This window comes from Hibiscus syriacus, unplaced genomic scaffold, assembly GCF_006381635.1.
Source record: "Hibiscus syriacus cultivar Baekdansim isolate YM2019G1 unplaced genomic scaffold, ASM638163v2 tig00002919_pilon, whole genome shotgun sequence".
Classification (NCBI taxonomy): domain Eukaryota; kingdom Viridiplantae; phylum Streptophyta; class Magnoliopsida; order Malvales; family Malvaceae; genus Hibiscus; species Hibiscus syriacus.
Genome location: NW_024061957.1, coordinates 1,742,816 through 1,756,897, shown reverse-complemented (window position 1 = coordinate 1,756,897; position 14,082 = coordinate 1,742,816). Strand labels below are relative to the sequence as shown.

Here is a 14,082-nt window from a genome sequence, read left to right as displayed (position 1 = left end):
GAAGCACGAGTACGAGTAGAAATATTTTTTTTAGTTATTGGAGTTCATAATTTATATTTTATAATTTAAATTTCATTTAAAATATTTTTGAGTCGAATTTATAAAATTTGAGTTGAATTACATCTAGTCGAATTGTTTAAATTTAGTTTTAAATATTTATAATATTATAGTATTATTTAATTTAAAATATTTTTGATTTCCTATAATCATATACATTGGTAGAGCCGCATGTTAAGTCTGAATTTTCTTTGGCTAGTTACTTACTTTATTGATAGTGTTTGCCCAAAAATTTTATTTGTATCCGTCCCATTCGAAAATTTTGCATTGTTCATATGTGTTCCTATTCTAAAAAATATTTTTGGATTCGCCATTGACTATGTACAATACATATATATTTCTTCATATGTAGTAGACATATTATATAAAGAGAGAAATTATACTCAAATTTAAAAACTAATATACTAATTGTTAAATTTTTTGAATTATTCAAGTTTTATTTTACAATTTAACTCAAATTTAAAATTGTTTAAATCAAATTGAGTAAAAATATTGATCTTTCGAATCAATTCGAGTTTCGTTCATTTGAACAAGGAGCAACGTTGTCTTGAACCTTACTTAACACCTAAAGGGACAGCTTTGTCATTTAACATTCACCAAACCCTTTTTCTTTTTAGCTTTGCTTGTTTGTTAGTTTTCCTCTTAAATAAATACCTAAAAAGATTTTAAGCTACATTTATGTATTTAATGATTTTTCTCATTTCCATATGCTCTTCCCTTTTTAGTTCTCTTTTCCTCTTTTAACAGCCTTCTCAAAAGCACCCATAACCGGCGGAAACAGAGGAGCAAAGAAAGAAAAGTAAAGGATGAGACTTGCGCCTGAGAACGATTGTTCAGAAATGGGTTGAGACAGGCAAAAGAAACAACCCAAGCCTACATAATGAAAACCCAGAAACCATACTTTATTTTTCTCAGTTTGTAGTAAGTTTTTATTCTATTCTACACTTCCTTTTTGCTGAATTTAACGGCTCTTCGCATTTTTATGAACAAAAATCCCATTTCTTGAGAGGTAATTTAGTTACTGAATCATGCTTTGAGTTCATAAAAGTTTAGTCAGTTTACGGTTTTTATGGAATGTTGTTGACACTTGACAGTGAATCTGCAATTTTCTTAAAAGCATTTTTTTTGTTTGATTGAATAGATTCTATCTTCCAACACGTGTTTTAAAGTATGTGTTGTCTTCATCAGGTAACTTAAGGCAGGTTCGGAGACGACAGTTACCAGTACCAGTTGTTTCGTAACATAAAGTTTTAGACCGTTAGATTATCTCGATAAGGTTATTTTTATGCCGTTCCTGCTTTGATATCTTCATGTTACTATTCATGTTATTAGGTCGTGTGCGTTTCCTTCACGTCAAAGCTGAATTATTTATTTTTCTGTTTGTTGGTGCACCAGGATTTAAGCACAAGGACTGAGAAGTTTCAGTACTTTAACATTTTTTCTCAAAATTAAAAGTGGCTGGATTTTAATCTTCTTAGCTGATCCATCCCCTCAGGACCGTCATCCGTGGTCGGAGGTCGTCAGGAACTGGTGTTGTTGGTGGTATTGAGTACCGAAAGTCATGGAAACTGTGAAGCATTCAGATTCTGTTGGCATGTACTCATGGTGGTGGAACAGTCATATAAGCCCCAAAAATTCAAAATGGCTTCAAGAGAATCTCACAGGTACCTCTTCATTGCTACGAAAATTGGAAATTTCATCCCTTTTTTGCAACTATGCATTTGTTACAGGAAGAAATGATATTATGAACTGTAAACAGTTTGCGTTAATAGTTAATATTAAGTTGAAATGCGTACCGAACTTTCCTTCCGAAGCTTGCTAAGTTGCAAGTTTCTGCATTTAAGCCACGGGGAAGTTTATACTGATGCATATTTACTTTGGTTAATCAGACCAGGAGTGCATTGATTGATGAAACCCTATGAGATTTCTAGTGATGGTATGTGATTGTGTAATGACAGTATTTAAAAAATTTTGATTCGTGAAAATATCTTCTGCTTAACAGATATGGATACTAAAGTCAAGCAAATGATCAAGCTCATTGAAGAGGATGCTGATTCGTTTGCTAGGCGAGCAGAGATGTATTACAAGAAACGTCCAGAGTTAATGAAATTGGTAGAAGAGTTTTATCGAGCATACCGAGCAATGGCTGAAAGATATGATCATGCAACCGGGGTGCTTCGTCAGGCTCATCGGACAATGGCAGAAGCATTTCCAAACCAAGTTCCACTGGTTTTTGCAGACGAATCACCAGGAGGTTCGGCAACAGAGGTTGATCCCCGTTCACCTCTGACTCCACCACCATTATGTGGATTATCGGAGCCTGATGAGTTGCAAAAGGATGCTGTTATGTTTGGTTCTGATGGAGCTACAAACCATGTAAAGTTCACAGAAAGAAGGGCAAGAAAAAGCCTCAAGTTTGATGATACAGAGGAGAAAGACCAAAGTCTGCAAAATAATGGGGGCCCTGATCTAAGTGTTGAAGTCCCTTCTGAGTCCGAACGAGTGAGTAAGGCTGAGGTGGAAATTTCAAACTTGAAGAATGCTCTTGCTAGATTAGAAGTTGAAAAAGAAGCCGGCTTACTTGAGTACCGGCAGAGTTTAGAGAGATTGTCTAATCTAGAGCTAGAAGTCTCTCGTGCACAAGAAGATTCCCAGGGGCTTAATGAACGAGCAAGTCAAGCTGAAGCCGAAGTGCTGACTTTAAAGGATGCCCTCGCTAAATTAGAGGCTGAAAGGGAGGCTAATCTTGATCGATACCGGCAGTGCTTGGAGAAGATAAATAATCTTGAGAACAGTATAACTCATACGCTAAAGGATGCTGGAGAACTGAATGAGCGAGCTGCTAAAGCTGAAATTGAAGTCCAAACCTTAAAGCAGGACCTCACCAAAGTAGAAGCTGAAAAGAAGGACGCTGTTACTCAATACAAGCAGTGCACAGAGACTATTAGCAATCTGGAACAAACATTATCAAATGCTGAAGAAAGAGCCAGGAAGATGACTGAAAGAGCAGAGAAAGCTGAAACTGAACTTGAAACTCTAAAATTAGTGGTTCTCGAGCTGACCAAAGATAAGGAAGCTGCTGCTCTTCAGTACCAGCAGTGCTTAGGGACGATTTCTAGCCTGGAAAACAAACTTGCTTGTGCCCAGGAAGAGGCACAAAAGCTCCACTGTGAGATAGACGACGAGGCTGCAAAGTTAAAAGGTGCTGAAGAGAGATGTAGTCTATTGGAGAGAACCAACCAAAGTCTGCATACTGAATTCGAGTCTTTGGTGCAAAAGATGAGGGATCAAAGTCAAGAGCTAACAGAGAAGCAGAAGGAATTGGGGAGACTTTGGACATCCATACAAGAAGAACGCTTGAGATTTATGGAGGCCGAAACGACATTTCACACTTTGCAGCATTTGCATTCTCAATCTCAGGAAGAACTCAGATCTTTGGCCACCGAGCTTCAGAATAGGGCTCAAAATTTACAGGACATTGAAACACGTAATCATGGTTTAGAGGCTGAACTGCAGAGGGTCAAGGATGAGAACAAAAGCCTGAACGAACTCAATATAAGTTCTGCAATGTCCATCGAGAATATGCAAGAAGAGATCTTAAGCTTAAAGGTGATTATAGCCAAACTTGAAGCAGAAGTTGAACTTAGAGTGGACCAAAGAAATGCTCTTCAGCAAGAAATTTACTGTTTGAAACAGGAACTCAATGACTTCAACAAGAGACACCGGGAAATGACAGGGCAGCTGGAATCTGTTGGCTTAAATCTAGAAAACTTTGCATCATCTGTGATGGAATTGCAGGACGAGAACAGAAAGCTAAACGATGACTGCAAAAGAGAGAGAGATGAAAAGCTGGCCCTACTAGAGAAGTTGGAAATCATGGAGAAATTTATCGGGGAAAATACCCTTTTAGAGAATTCACTCTCAGATATGAATGCTGAGCTAGAAAGTGTTCGGGGGAGAGTAAAGATTTTGGAAGAATATTGTCACTCTCTTTTGGGAGAGAACTCCACCCTCGCCGCAGAGAAGGATGCAGTTATTTCTCAGTTAAAGATTGCAACTGAGAATCTGGAAAAGCTTTCGAAGAAGAATAACTTTCTGGAGAATTCCCTTTTTGATGCAAATGCAAAGCTCGAAGGATTCAGAGTTAAATTAACTAACTTAGAAAATTCATGCCTTTTGTTTGGTGATGAGAAGTCTGGCCTCATAACACAGACAGAAGGTTTGATTTCTCAGTTGATTGTCAGTCAAAAAAAGTTTGAAGATTTAGAAAAAATATATCAGGGCTTAGAAGAAAAATATTTGAGTCTGGAGAAAGAGAGAGAATCAACATTTTCTGAAGTGGAAGAGTTACAAAAGTTGCTAGAGGCTGAAAAGACGGAGCATACTAGCTTTGTGCAGTTGAATGAAACCCACGTAACTGCTATGGAATCTCAAATTCATTTTCTACAAGTGGAAAACATTTGCAGGAAGAAAGAATATGAACAGGAACTGGACAAGGCCATGAGTGCTCAGGTAGAAAATTTTATCTTGAAGAAATGTGCACAAGATCTTGAAGAAAAGAATTTATCCCTATCGCTTGAGTGTAGGAAACTCTTAAGAGCCATCATATTATCAGACAAACTTATCTCTGAACTGGAGCTCGCAAATTCCAAAAAACAGATGGAGATAAAATCCTTATTCGATCAAATTACCATACAAAGGACAGGGCTTTATCAGATGTCAATGACTCTTGAGATTGATGCTACCCATGGTTATTATGATACGAGTAAACAAGACCAATCAGTTCTTGACCGTGTGTATGGAAGATTACGGGAGATGCAAAATTCACTTCTAAACTCTCTGGATGAAAATCAACAATTGTTAATTGAGAATTCGGTTCTTATTGCTTTACTCGGGCAACTGAAATTAGAGGTAGAAAATCTTGCTAAAGAGAAAAATTCACCGCACCAAGAGTTGAACATTCGGTCTGAGGCATTTCTGGAGCTGCAGAAAAGAGCTGAAAAACTTGTGGACATGAATGAAGAACTGAAATTGAAAGTGATGGAGGGAGGACAAAGAGAAGAAGTTTTACAGACTGAAATACAAAGTGTTCGTGAAAAACTGTTAGTCTTGCAAAGGGAATACCAGAGTTCATTGGAGGATAGCCACAGGGTGGTAGATGAGAAAAAGTCTTTGATGAAGGAAGTTTTAGACTTGGGCAAGGAGAAACATAATCTAGAGGAGGGAAACTCTGCTGTCTTTGCTGAAGCAATATCTGAAAGTAACACTTCTCTTATTCTCAAGGATATTATTGCTGATAATTTCGAGGAAATAAAGCATCTCACTGACAATTTGGATAAACTCAAATGTCTCAATAATGATCTTGAGGGAAAACTGAGAATAATGGAGAGAAAGTTTGATGATATGCAAATGGAAAACTCACATCTCAAGGATTCAATGAGAAACTTGGAGAATGAACTGGTGTCAGTTAGATCTGTTGGTGATCAGTTAAATGATGAAGTTTCAAAGGGAAAGGATCTGTTGGGCCAGAAGGCGATTGTGCTTTTGGAAGCAGAACAAATGCTCGGTGAAAGTCAAGAGGAGAGAGCCCAATTGCATGAATTTTTAGAGGATCTTACGACTAAATATGAGGAGGCCATACTGATAGGTGAAGATCAAAAGAAGCAAATTCGCAAACTATCCAGAGATTATGACCATCAAAGTAAGGAAACTGAAAGCATTCGTCGGGCTAATCAGAAACTTGAGGTTGAATTTGCCAAATTGAATGAGGAACTTGAAGAAAGGAAACATAGGGAGGACAGTTTTAGTGTTGAACTACAAAAGAGAAGAAATGAGGTTGAACTTTGGGAAAGTAAAGCTGCCGCATTGTCTGGTGAGCTACAGATTTCTACTGTCCATGCAGCATTGCTTGAAGAGACGGCTAATGAGCTTATCAAGGAGTGTGAAGTCCTTGGAAGTAAAAGTCGCTCCAAAGCTATGGAGTTAGAAGAGCTGGAAAGAAGTGCTAGAATCTTGAAACGTGAGAATGAAGAATTTAAAGTTCAGTTGGCAGCATATGTTCCAGCTGTTGTTTCTCTCATGGACAGTGTCACATCATTGGGGAGTCGAACTCGCTTGTCTCCTAAATTTCCCGCAGATCATAATGATGGAGTAATGGTAATGTCTATTCGTTTGCTTACAAGTGACTTAATGTCTGCATTTTAAATTTTAATAAACCAAATCAATGCGGCCTTCATACTATTTGGTTGAATATAAAACTTCTGTTCTAACCCAACCACATATATCTTTTACCTGAATGAGCATCTACTGGTTTATTTGCACAAGCAATTGATATTTTGCTGCATCCAGTTCCCGAGTTTGCACCCATATACATTTACTAGCCTGATCTTCTGCACAAATTTTTGTTTCAATGAGAAATATATTTTATTAATTTTGTTGAATTAATACCAGCTCAATCGTTTCTATGTCCTTAAGAGCCATGTTTGCCATTACTGTATGGTAAATTTTATGCGCTTTTGCTACTTGTTTTCTTCATATCTTTGTTAATGGACAATGTAGTTTCTGGTTTTGTTTAATTTCTGCAAGGCCTAGATATTGCATATAGTATTACCAAGATGTTTTACAATACTAAAAGCGCATTAGACATTTGTCAAAGTATGAGGTAGTTCTGTTTAGTTCTTAATAGGCCGGGTATAAATGGGGCCTTTTCAGCTAATTATCATTTATTTTGACAATGCAATGGATATTAGATGGTTATCACGTGTGATTCTTTGACTGACAGTTCTCTTGTTTTGAAGGATGCTGATTTGGCTACTGAATCGCATGCTGAAAATTATCAACGAACAGGTGAAGGCCAAATTGCATCAGTTGAAGATGGTTTTCCCGACTTGCAGGGTATCCATAAGAGAGTTAAATCTATTGAAAGTGCAGTGGTGGAAATGCAAAAGCAAGCATCAATCGAAAACTTAACTCTCAATTCCAAACTAGAGACTGCCATGAGACAGATTGAAGAGTTAAGATTTGGAAGCAGCTCACGTCGTGAACAAGTTAGAGCGAAGAGGCACGTGAATGCTAGACAAGATGGGGGGAAACTTGGCCATGGACTTGGTAACAATGTCAAAGCTCAGAGACCAGCATCTGAAATTTCTGAGGGCAGTGAAATGATGATGAAAGATATTCTGCTTGATCAAACATCCGAGTGCTCATCCGATGGGTTAAGCAGGAGAGAAACTGCAGAGCTTGATAATCAGATGCTTGAGTTGTGGGAAACCACTGACCGTGATGGTAACATTGCCTTGAAAGTCGGCAAGTCCCAGAAGATGGTCGCCGCTTCAACTGGCAATCAACGGATTGGTACAGCAAAGGCGCGCAGGGGCAAAAATCTCTCTACAGAATCAATTGTGAAGGAGTTGGGTGTTGATAAAGAGAGCTCTAAGAGATTTACAGAGCCTTATCAAGAAGGAAGCAAGAGGAAGATTTTAGAAAGACTCGAATCGGACGCTCAAAAGTTGGGTAACCTTCAAATAACTGTGCAGGATCTTAAGAGGAAGGTGGAGATAACTGAAACGGGAAAAACGGGGAAAGGAATTGAATATGGTACAGTTAAACAGCAGCTAGAAGAATCTGAGGAAACCATCATTCAACTATTCGATGTCAATCGCAAACTGGTGACACATGTTGAAGACCGCTCTTGGTCACTTGATAGGAAGCCTGCGTTAGAATCAGATGAGAGTAGTTCTTTTAGGAGACGAAGAGTAGCAGAACAAGCTCGAAGAGGGTCCGAGAAGATAGCGCGGTTGCAATTGGAGGTGCAGAAAATCCAGTTTCTCTTACTGAAACTTGATGCAAAAGAAAGCAAAGGACCAACCAGAATCATGGAGCGTAAAACAAGAGTTTTATTACGGGACTATCTTTATGGTGGTGTAAGAAAGAGCCAGAACCAGAAGAAGAAGAAGAAGAAACCCTTTTGTGCATGCGCGGAACCCCCAACGAAAGGAGATTGAGGCAGTGATCGATCAGTGTAGTTTTCAGTACTGAGACTTTAGTTGTACTGGCTATAGATCTGCCCTCCTAAGTTTTGTGCTTCACATATTTATATCCTCTTAGAGGTTATCTTCTTCCGTAGTTTAGAGATCCAGCCGTATATTTCAGGCACCATCGAATCATAACAAAGTGTACTTTTGTAGCCTAAAACTTCCCTTCTCTATAGGTTTAACTTGGCCTAAATATGGATTTAAATGGAAATTATTTTGTTCTAGCTCACATAATTGTTGTTTCGCATTGCTTAATCTTTCATATTCACATTTTTCTGCATTCTGTCTACAGCTGGTTTAAGTATTTATCAGCATAAACAGATAGGTACAGGGACTACCCTTAGCATTTATCCTTGTAATGCTGTAAAGATTTTTCTTTGACTAAGTTGAAATACTCATTTCTTTTTTCCTTGTTAAATTGCTACCACGGATTTCATCGTACAATTTGCAAATTGTTAAAAAGAGAAAAAATAACCTCATGCATCTAAGCTTTTTAATTTGGTAAATGTCCTGTTGATTCAGCAATGCCTAAACACGCTATGCACCCTGATTCTCAGTTGCATAAAGATTACTAGTTAACTTAGACAATGTTCCATGGCAGCGATTCCGCTGGTTTGCACGTATGAAGCTTGTAATTGCAGGCTTCAACAGCTTCTCCTACTGTCAAATATACCCATTCTTGACCTATTTTTTCCAGGAACTTGGACTTGTTGAGTTTCTTCATCACTTCGGCTCCAGGGTTGGCCAATACAAGCTAAAATAACAATATTATATATACGCACACAAAAATCAGAATATGTTTTCCAGTGACAATACATTCAACGTAGTATTGTACCAAAAAAAAACACCTTAATCTCCCTTCTGTCAGTAGTTTGCTTGATCTCTTCAAGCATGGTTATTCCACTGGTGTCAATGCTACCAACAGCTGTGAAACAAAAATAGATGTAATTCTTGTCATTAAATTGACTGTTGCTCAAGGTCATTTTTGTTGTAGTGATCACTCACCGGTCATATCGAGTATGACATACTGTAAGCTGGTATTTCCTGTTGATTTCAGCTTGTCTTCCTTGTCATCGATCCATCGTATTATCCTGATAAGATCATACATGAGTTCGATCCGATCCGATCCGATCCTATCTAGTTGTCTGATAATTAAGCAATGCAATTCTAGTACCTTTCTCTTAAGTAACTTGAGTTGGCGAAGTAAATTGGAGCATCTATCTTGAGTATGAGAACACCATGAACATTGTTTGCATTCGGATATTGCTCAACGTTTCTATAGATGGTTGAATTCGGAAGGTTTCCCAGAATAAAAGTCCTCGGCCTTGCAACAAACAGCAGCAATCTCAGCACAGAAACCGCAACCTGCATTTCATACAAAAAGCATTCATTGGGCAGAGGGTGAAATGAACAATGTTATTTAAGCCGTACTTGGTTGATATTTTTGTGATCGTACCGCTACAACTAAGCCGACCTCGACGCTCGCAAAAACGACGCCGATATACGCAGCCATACACACGACGAAATCGAATTTATCGACGTTCCAAAGATGAATGGCGGCATCGTAATTGATGAGGCCAAGCATTGCGGAAACTATGATGGCGGACAACACTACGAGGGGAGTGTAGTGGAACAACGGTGTTAGGAACAGCAACGTGAACATAACCGCAGTGGCCATGATAACGTTGGACATTGCCGTTTTGCATCCGGCATTGAAGTTAACAGCTGATCGTGAAAATGGCCCTGAAATATACATATCAACAACAACGGTGACGCTGCGATTAACAAATCGAATCGATTAACTGTCATCACCTGGATAAAAGAAAAAAAGACTTGACAACTTACCAGTTGTGAGATAGCAAGAAAAGCAAGAACCAACAAGATTCATGGAACCAATGGCTATCATTTCTTTGTTTCCATCGATATTGTAGTGCTTGAACATCGCGAAGCTTCTCCCCACTGCTATTCCTTCCTGTGTGTATTCACAACGACCAACAATTTGAATCATTCTATATTTTGTCATTTTCCCTTGAAGTGAAATAAATCAAAAGGAACATAAATGGCCCCATGCTATTATTTCTTTGTCCTTGGTTATTGCTGTCATTTTCTTTTGGTCAAATGATAGGGACTAAATTTGAAACTCTGTCAAAGTACAGTGACTAATTTAAAGAGAGAAAATTTGAAGGCAGCTTACGGCAAGAGCAATAATCCCAGTGACAATGCCAGTTTTGAGAGCCGTGGCCATATACGGCGTCGTAAAGACCAAATCCCCAAAAGATAGTGGATTCAACCCTTTCTTCAGGTTTCCTATCTGCCGTTGTCACACCAACAAAATTTCCATAGGTCACAAACTCTTTCTTCTTGTTTCATCAGATATGACATAAATAATGCTAAAAATTAAGAAAATAAAAAAATATTAAAAGTTAAAATAAAATAAACTAATTTAATTCAATATAAAAATCTAAAAATAAAAATATATTTTTTTATTTTGAAGGCTAAAAATATCATTACACACATCAAGACTTATCTAATAGGCCAACGGGGTGCAGTGGAATATTATTGGTGGGGGGACACACCGAACAATTATTAGCTTTGGACAAAGCTTTGACAAGTTACATAAAAATGTAGAATATGTCACTTTTTTAACATTTTAGGATCTTAGTCTAACTCTATATGACTGTTATTTTTCGAAATATATATATAGATATATATAGATATATTATATATATTTGTTTTTATATATTATATATATTTTGTTTTAACCAAAACATCATTTGACTTATAGGTCTAAACTCCTGGTTAAATTATGATCTCAGTCCTTTTATTACGCTCAAGTTTGAGATTTTGGTATTATATATTAATTTTACATGATTTGACCTAGTTTCTTTTATAATGGTATTAATTAAGTCAAATATTTAATACCGTTAATCATTTAAGTTGAAATAGTGACACTGTTTTTTCTTAAAAATATATTTAACTATCACACTAACCTGATTTTTTGTTATGTTAAAATTGTCTTATTATAAGAAATTCACGTCGATATTTTATCAGAATATTATGTATTCAAACTAACTAATGACACAATAAAGATAGATAACTAAATTATGTTAAATTAAACTATATAGACTAAATTCTAAATTGAAGCATTATGAAGGGACCAAAACAAAATTTGAACTTGGATAGACTAAATTCTAAATTGAAGCATTATGAAGGGACCAAACCAAAATTTGAACTTGGTTTTTTATTCATGCTCACAATTTGAACGCCGTGTTTCTCTGCATGTGTAAGATAAACGAGGAGACTTCCAAGGATGACTGATGTCAAAGGCGTCATTGCTGATATCCAAAAGAACTTGGGTCGTCTCTTGCTCTGTTCATATCCAATAAATCAATTATGCAAATAATATACTTAAAAAAGCAATCCCTTTTTTAACTCAAATTTCCAATTTAAGTCCTTCCCGATTTGTAAAACTGACGCCAATCAACCTCTTTTGCCAAATATATTATATGCAGTGGGGAGCATGTTCTGAGGTTAATTCAGTATTTGTGAAGCACATGTTTACATAAAAAGGGTTTTTTTTAATGAAGATTAGATTAAATTAATGGTTAGATCAACGTACGAAATGTTTGGTGACGAGGAGGAAGAAAAGGAAACCAACGCCCAAAACACCACTCTCCCATCTCCACTGTCAGACAATGTAAGTGGCCCGTGAATAACAGCAAGAATACAAGTACATCACATGTAACGTAGTACATATTTCAAGTAATGGAAAACTACTGCTCAGCGCCCATGGTAAAAATATTTGATGTAGCTTTTAATTTCATTAATGATCAAGTTTTAACGTTTGATAATCTATAAAAGGAAAGTGAGATGAAATGAAGAAGATAACCTCGTGAGTTTGGGAGAAGACAGAGTGCAAAACCGAGAAAATGTCGGTAGATTTAGTGAAGTGTTCGAGTCCCAGAATTCCCTTCAGCTGTTGCAGTATAACAACAGTGGCTGCCCCTGACAAGAACCCTACTATCGTCGCGTGTGAAAGAAAATCCACAATAAACCCTAGCCTGCATAAACAATAACAACAAAGTAAAACTAATTTACCCGTATAAATGGTATATTAATGTTAGGGTGATGAAGAATTTTCGATTGCTATAAAGTGCAAACACATTTCCTGTCAGACAGCAACAAAGGACAAGAATTCCAGCAACTAGAAGACAAAGTACAACTTATTCTGTCTTCTTTTTAGCCTCAATTTAACTCCGTATTAACCAAAAGTTTTACGTCTATTTCTTGTTTGTAAAGAACTAATTTACCGTAAAAGGCCTAATGAAGCTTGCAGAAGTCCAGCAAAAAAAGTTGCAGTGAAAGCAAGTTGAAGATAAAGCGTGGGATGCTCAGCAGCATTCACTTCGTTTCCCAACATAGAAGCAGTGAGGAGCGATGCGACAGCAACAGTCCCTACTGCTAAATCTCTAGAGCTCCCCATCATAGCATAAACCAGCGGTGGAATAAAACTTGAATCTTCATTTCAACCCAAAAGAGAGAACTTAATCAGTACCCTTCAACAACAACAACAAAAGAGTTGATCTAATCAAGTTACTGTTAGTATTACTTACAGAGGCCGAGAACGGGTGGCAAATTAGCAAGCTTAGCATAGCTTATACCCTGAGGGATAGCAAGGCTGGCGATGGTTATCCCAGAAATGAGATCAGATTTCAAGAACTTTAAGCTGTAACGAGGAGCCCATTCGAGAATGGGGAACAAATATTGCAGGCCGAGTATAAGTTTCTTCGAGGGCGTTTTGTTCTTGAATTGTCTAAGAGGGTCTTCCGGGAAAAACGTCTCCTTCAGAGAGTTCTTGAAAGACATGAAAAATGGCTGTGCCGGAGGAATCGCCACTCGATGAGCGCATTGTTGCTGATGGTCGCTCGTCGGAGGGCACAGAAAATCAGCGTTTCCCATTATGCAATCGTGTGTGTGTTTTCTGCCAGTGATGAAGAAGAATGATGAACTTGGCCTGGTTTTTATAGGGAGGGAAATGATGTAAGAGATTGTTTTTGACTCAGTTTAGTGGGCAAAGGGACCCGCATGAATTTCTGTTTATTCATTGTTGTAGTAAATTCCTTGGTTGCACGCATCGTGCAGATTTTGTTGTTTTAAGAACCGGGGAGTTCTCCTTTAATCACAGAGACAGGAGAGGCAAAATCCTGGAAGTTTACGTCTTTTATTTTTTATTTCTTTCAAATTCTACTATAATACAAGGACGACTATCTTTAGTGGATTACGTGGCACAATATGCAACGTGTTCGATTTTCATTGGGTGACCAAAGAATGATCCCTTGATAGACACGTTGCACAGGGCAGTGAGTTTTGGTTAGTCTTTTCAAATTCTACTTTAGAGGTCGACTACGTTTTGGTGGGTCATTATGCAACGTGTTAGACTCCAATTGGATGACACGTTACAAAGGGCAGTTAATTTTATGGTTGTTGAGTTTCAAGTTAAGTTACCTGACGGTTCAAATTGATCATAAATTTATAGTACAGTAACCCGAACCTAAGTTTTATTTAAGGCACGACTGTTACATCGTTTGGTTAAGATATTATCAGCTGAAAGCCTGAAAACCTAACGGTGTGCATATAAAACAAAAACAAAAAAAGAACTAACAGTATACCTAAATTAGGTTCTTACTTGAGGGAAGTATATGAAAGTGTTTTGGCCGTAATGTAAGTGTATAAATTCTATAGGACACTTTTTCATCAACTATAAAACAATTTTATAAAATAATTATTTAGTAAAATTAATTATACATGTAGAGACACCAGTTGATCGAGTATGTAACATAAATTAACCAACAAATTTTAGTTGCCTTTAAGAAAAATATTTATTTCTAATATATATAAAAAATAAAACTATCAAAATAATAATAATAATAATTTGATTAAGAATAGGCTAAAAAACCTAACAGTACGTGTATTTAAATAATAATATTGGTAT

At 37.1% G+C, this 14,082-nt stretch overlaps 2 protein-coding genes across 3 annotated transcripts; one reads left to right on the top strand and one right to left on the bottom strand.

Annotated features, from left to right (window-relative positions):
* The first annotated feature begins 1,481 nt into the window (after positions 1-1,481).
* Positions 1,482-8,319, top strand: LOC120165938 (protein NETWORKED 1D-like). 2 transcript variants are annotated; one of them, XM_039175374.1, is made up of 3 exons: positions 1,482-1,721; positions 2,060-6,207; positions 6,855-8,319. In XM_039175374.1, the coding sequence occupies exons 1-3, from the start codon at positions 1,619-1,621 to the stop codon at positions 8,058-8,060; spliced, it is 5,457 nt and encodes a 1,818-aa protein (XP_039031305.1). In that variant the 5' UTR covers positions 1,482-1,618; the 3' UTR covers positions 8,061-8,319. The 2 variants fall into 2 exon arrangements, with proteins under 2 accessions (XP_039031305.1, XP_039031302.1); XM_039175371.1 differs by having other exon boundaries at positions 2,060-6,213.
* Positions 8,320-8,548: 229 nt separating this feature from the next.
* Positions 8,549-13,066, bottom strand: LOC120165954 (sulfate transporter 3.1-like). Its single transcript, XM_039175385.1, has 12 exons — positions 12,704-13,066; positions 12,401-12,608; positions 11,980-12,151; positions 11,710-11,775; positions 11,346-11,459; positions 10,285-10,401; positions 9,936-10,062; positions 9,547-9,833; positions 9,265-9,455; positions 9,096-9,181; positions 8,939-9,015; positions 8,549-8,844 (listed from the first exon to the last, which is right to left on the bottom strand). The coding sequence occupies exons 1-12, from the start codon at positions 13,047-13,049 to the stop codon at positions 8,671-8,673; spliced, it is 1,965 nt and encodes a 654-aa protein (XP_039031316.1). The 5' UTR covers positions 13,050-13,066; the 3' UTR covers positions 8,549-8,670.
* Positions 13,067-14,082: the final 1,016 nt, after the last annotated feature.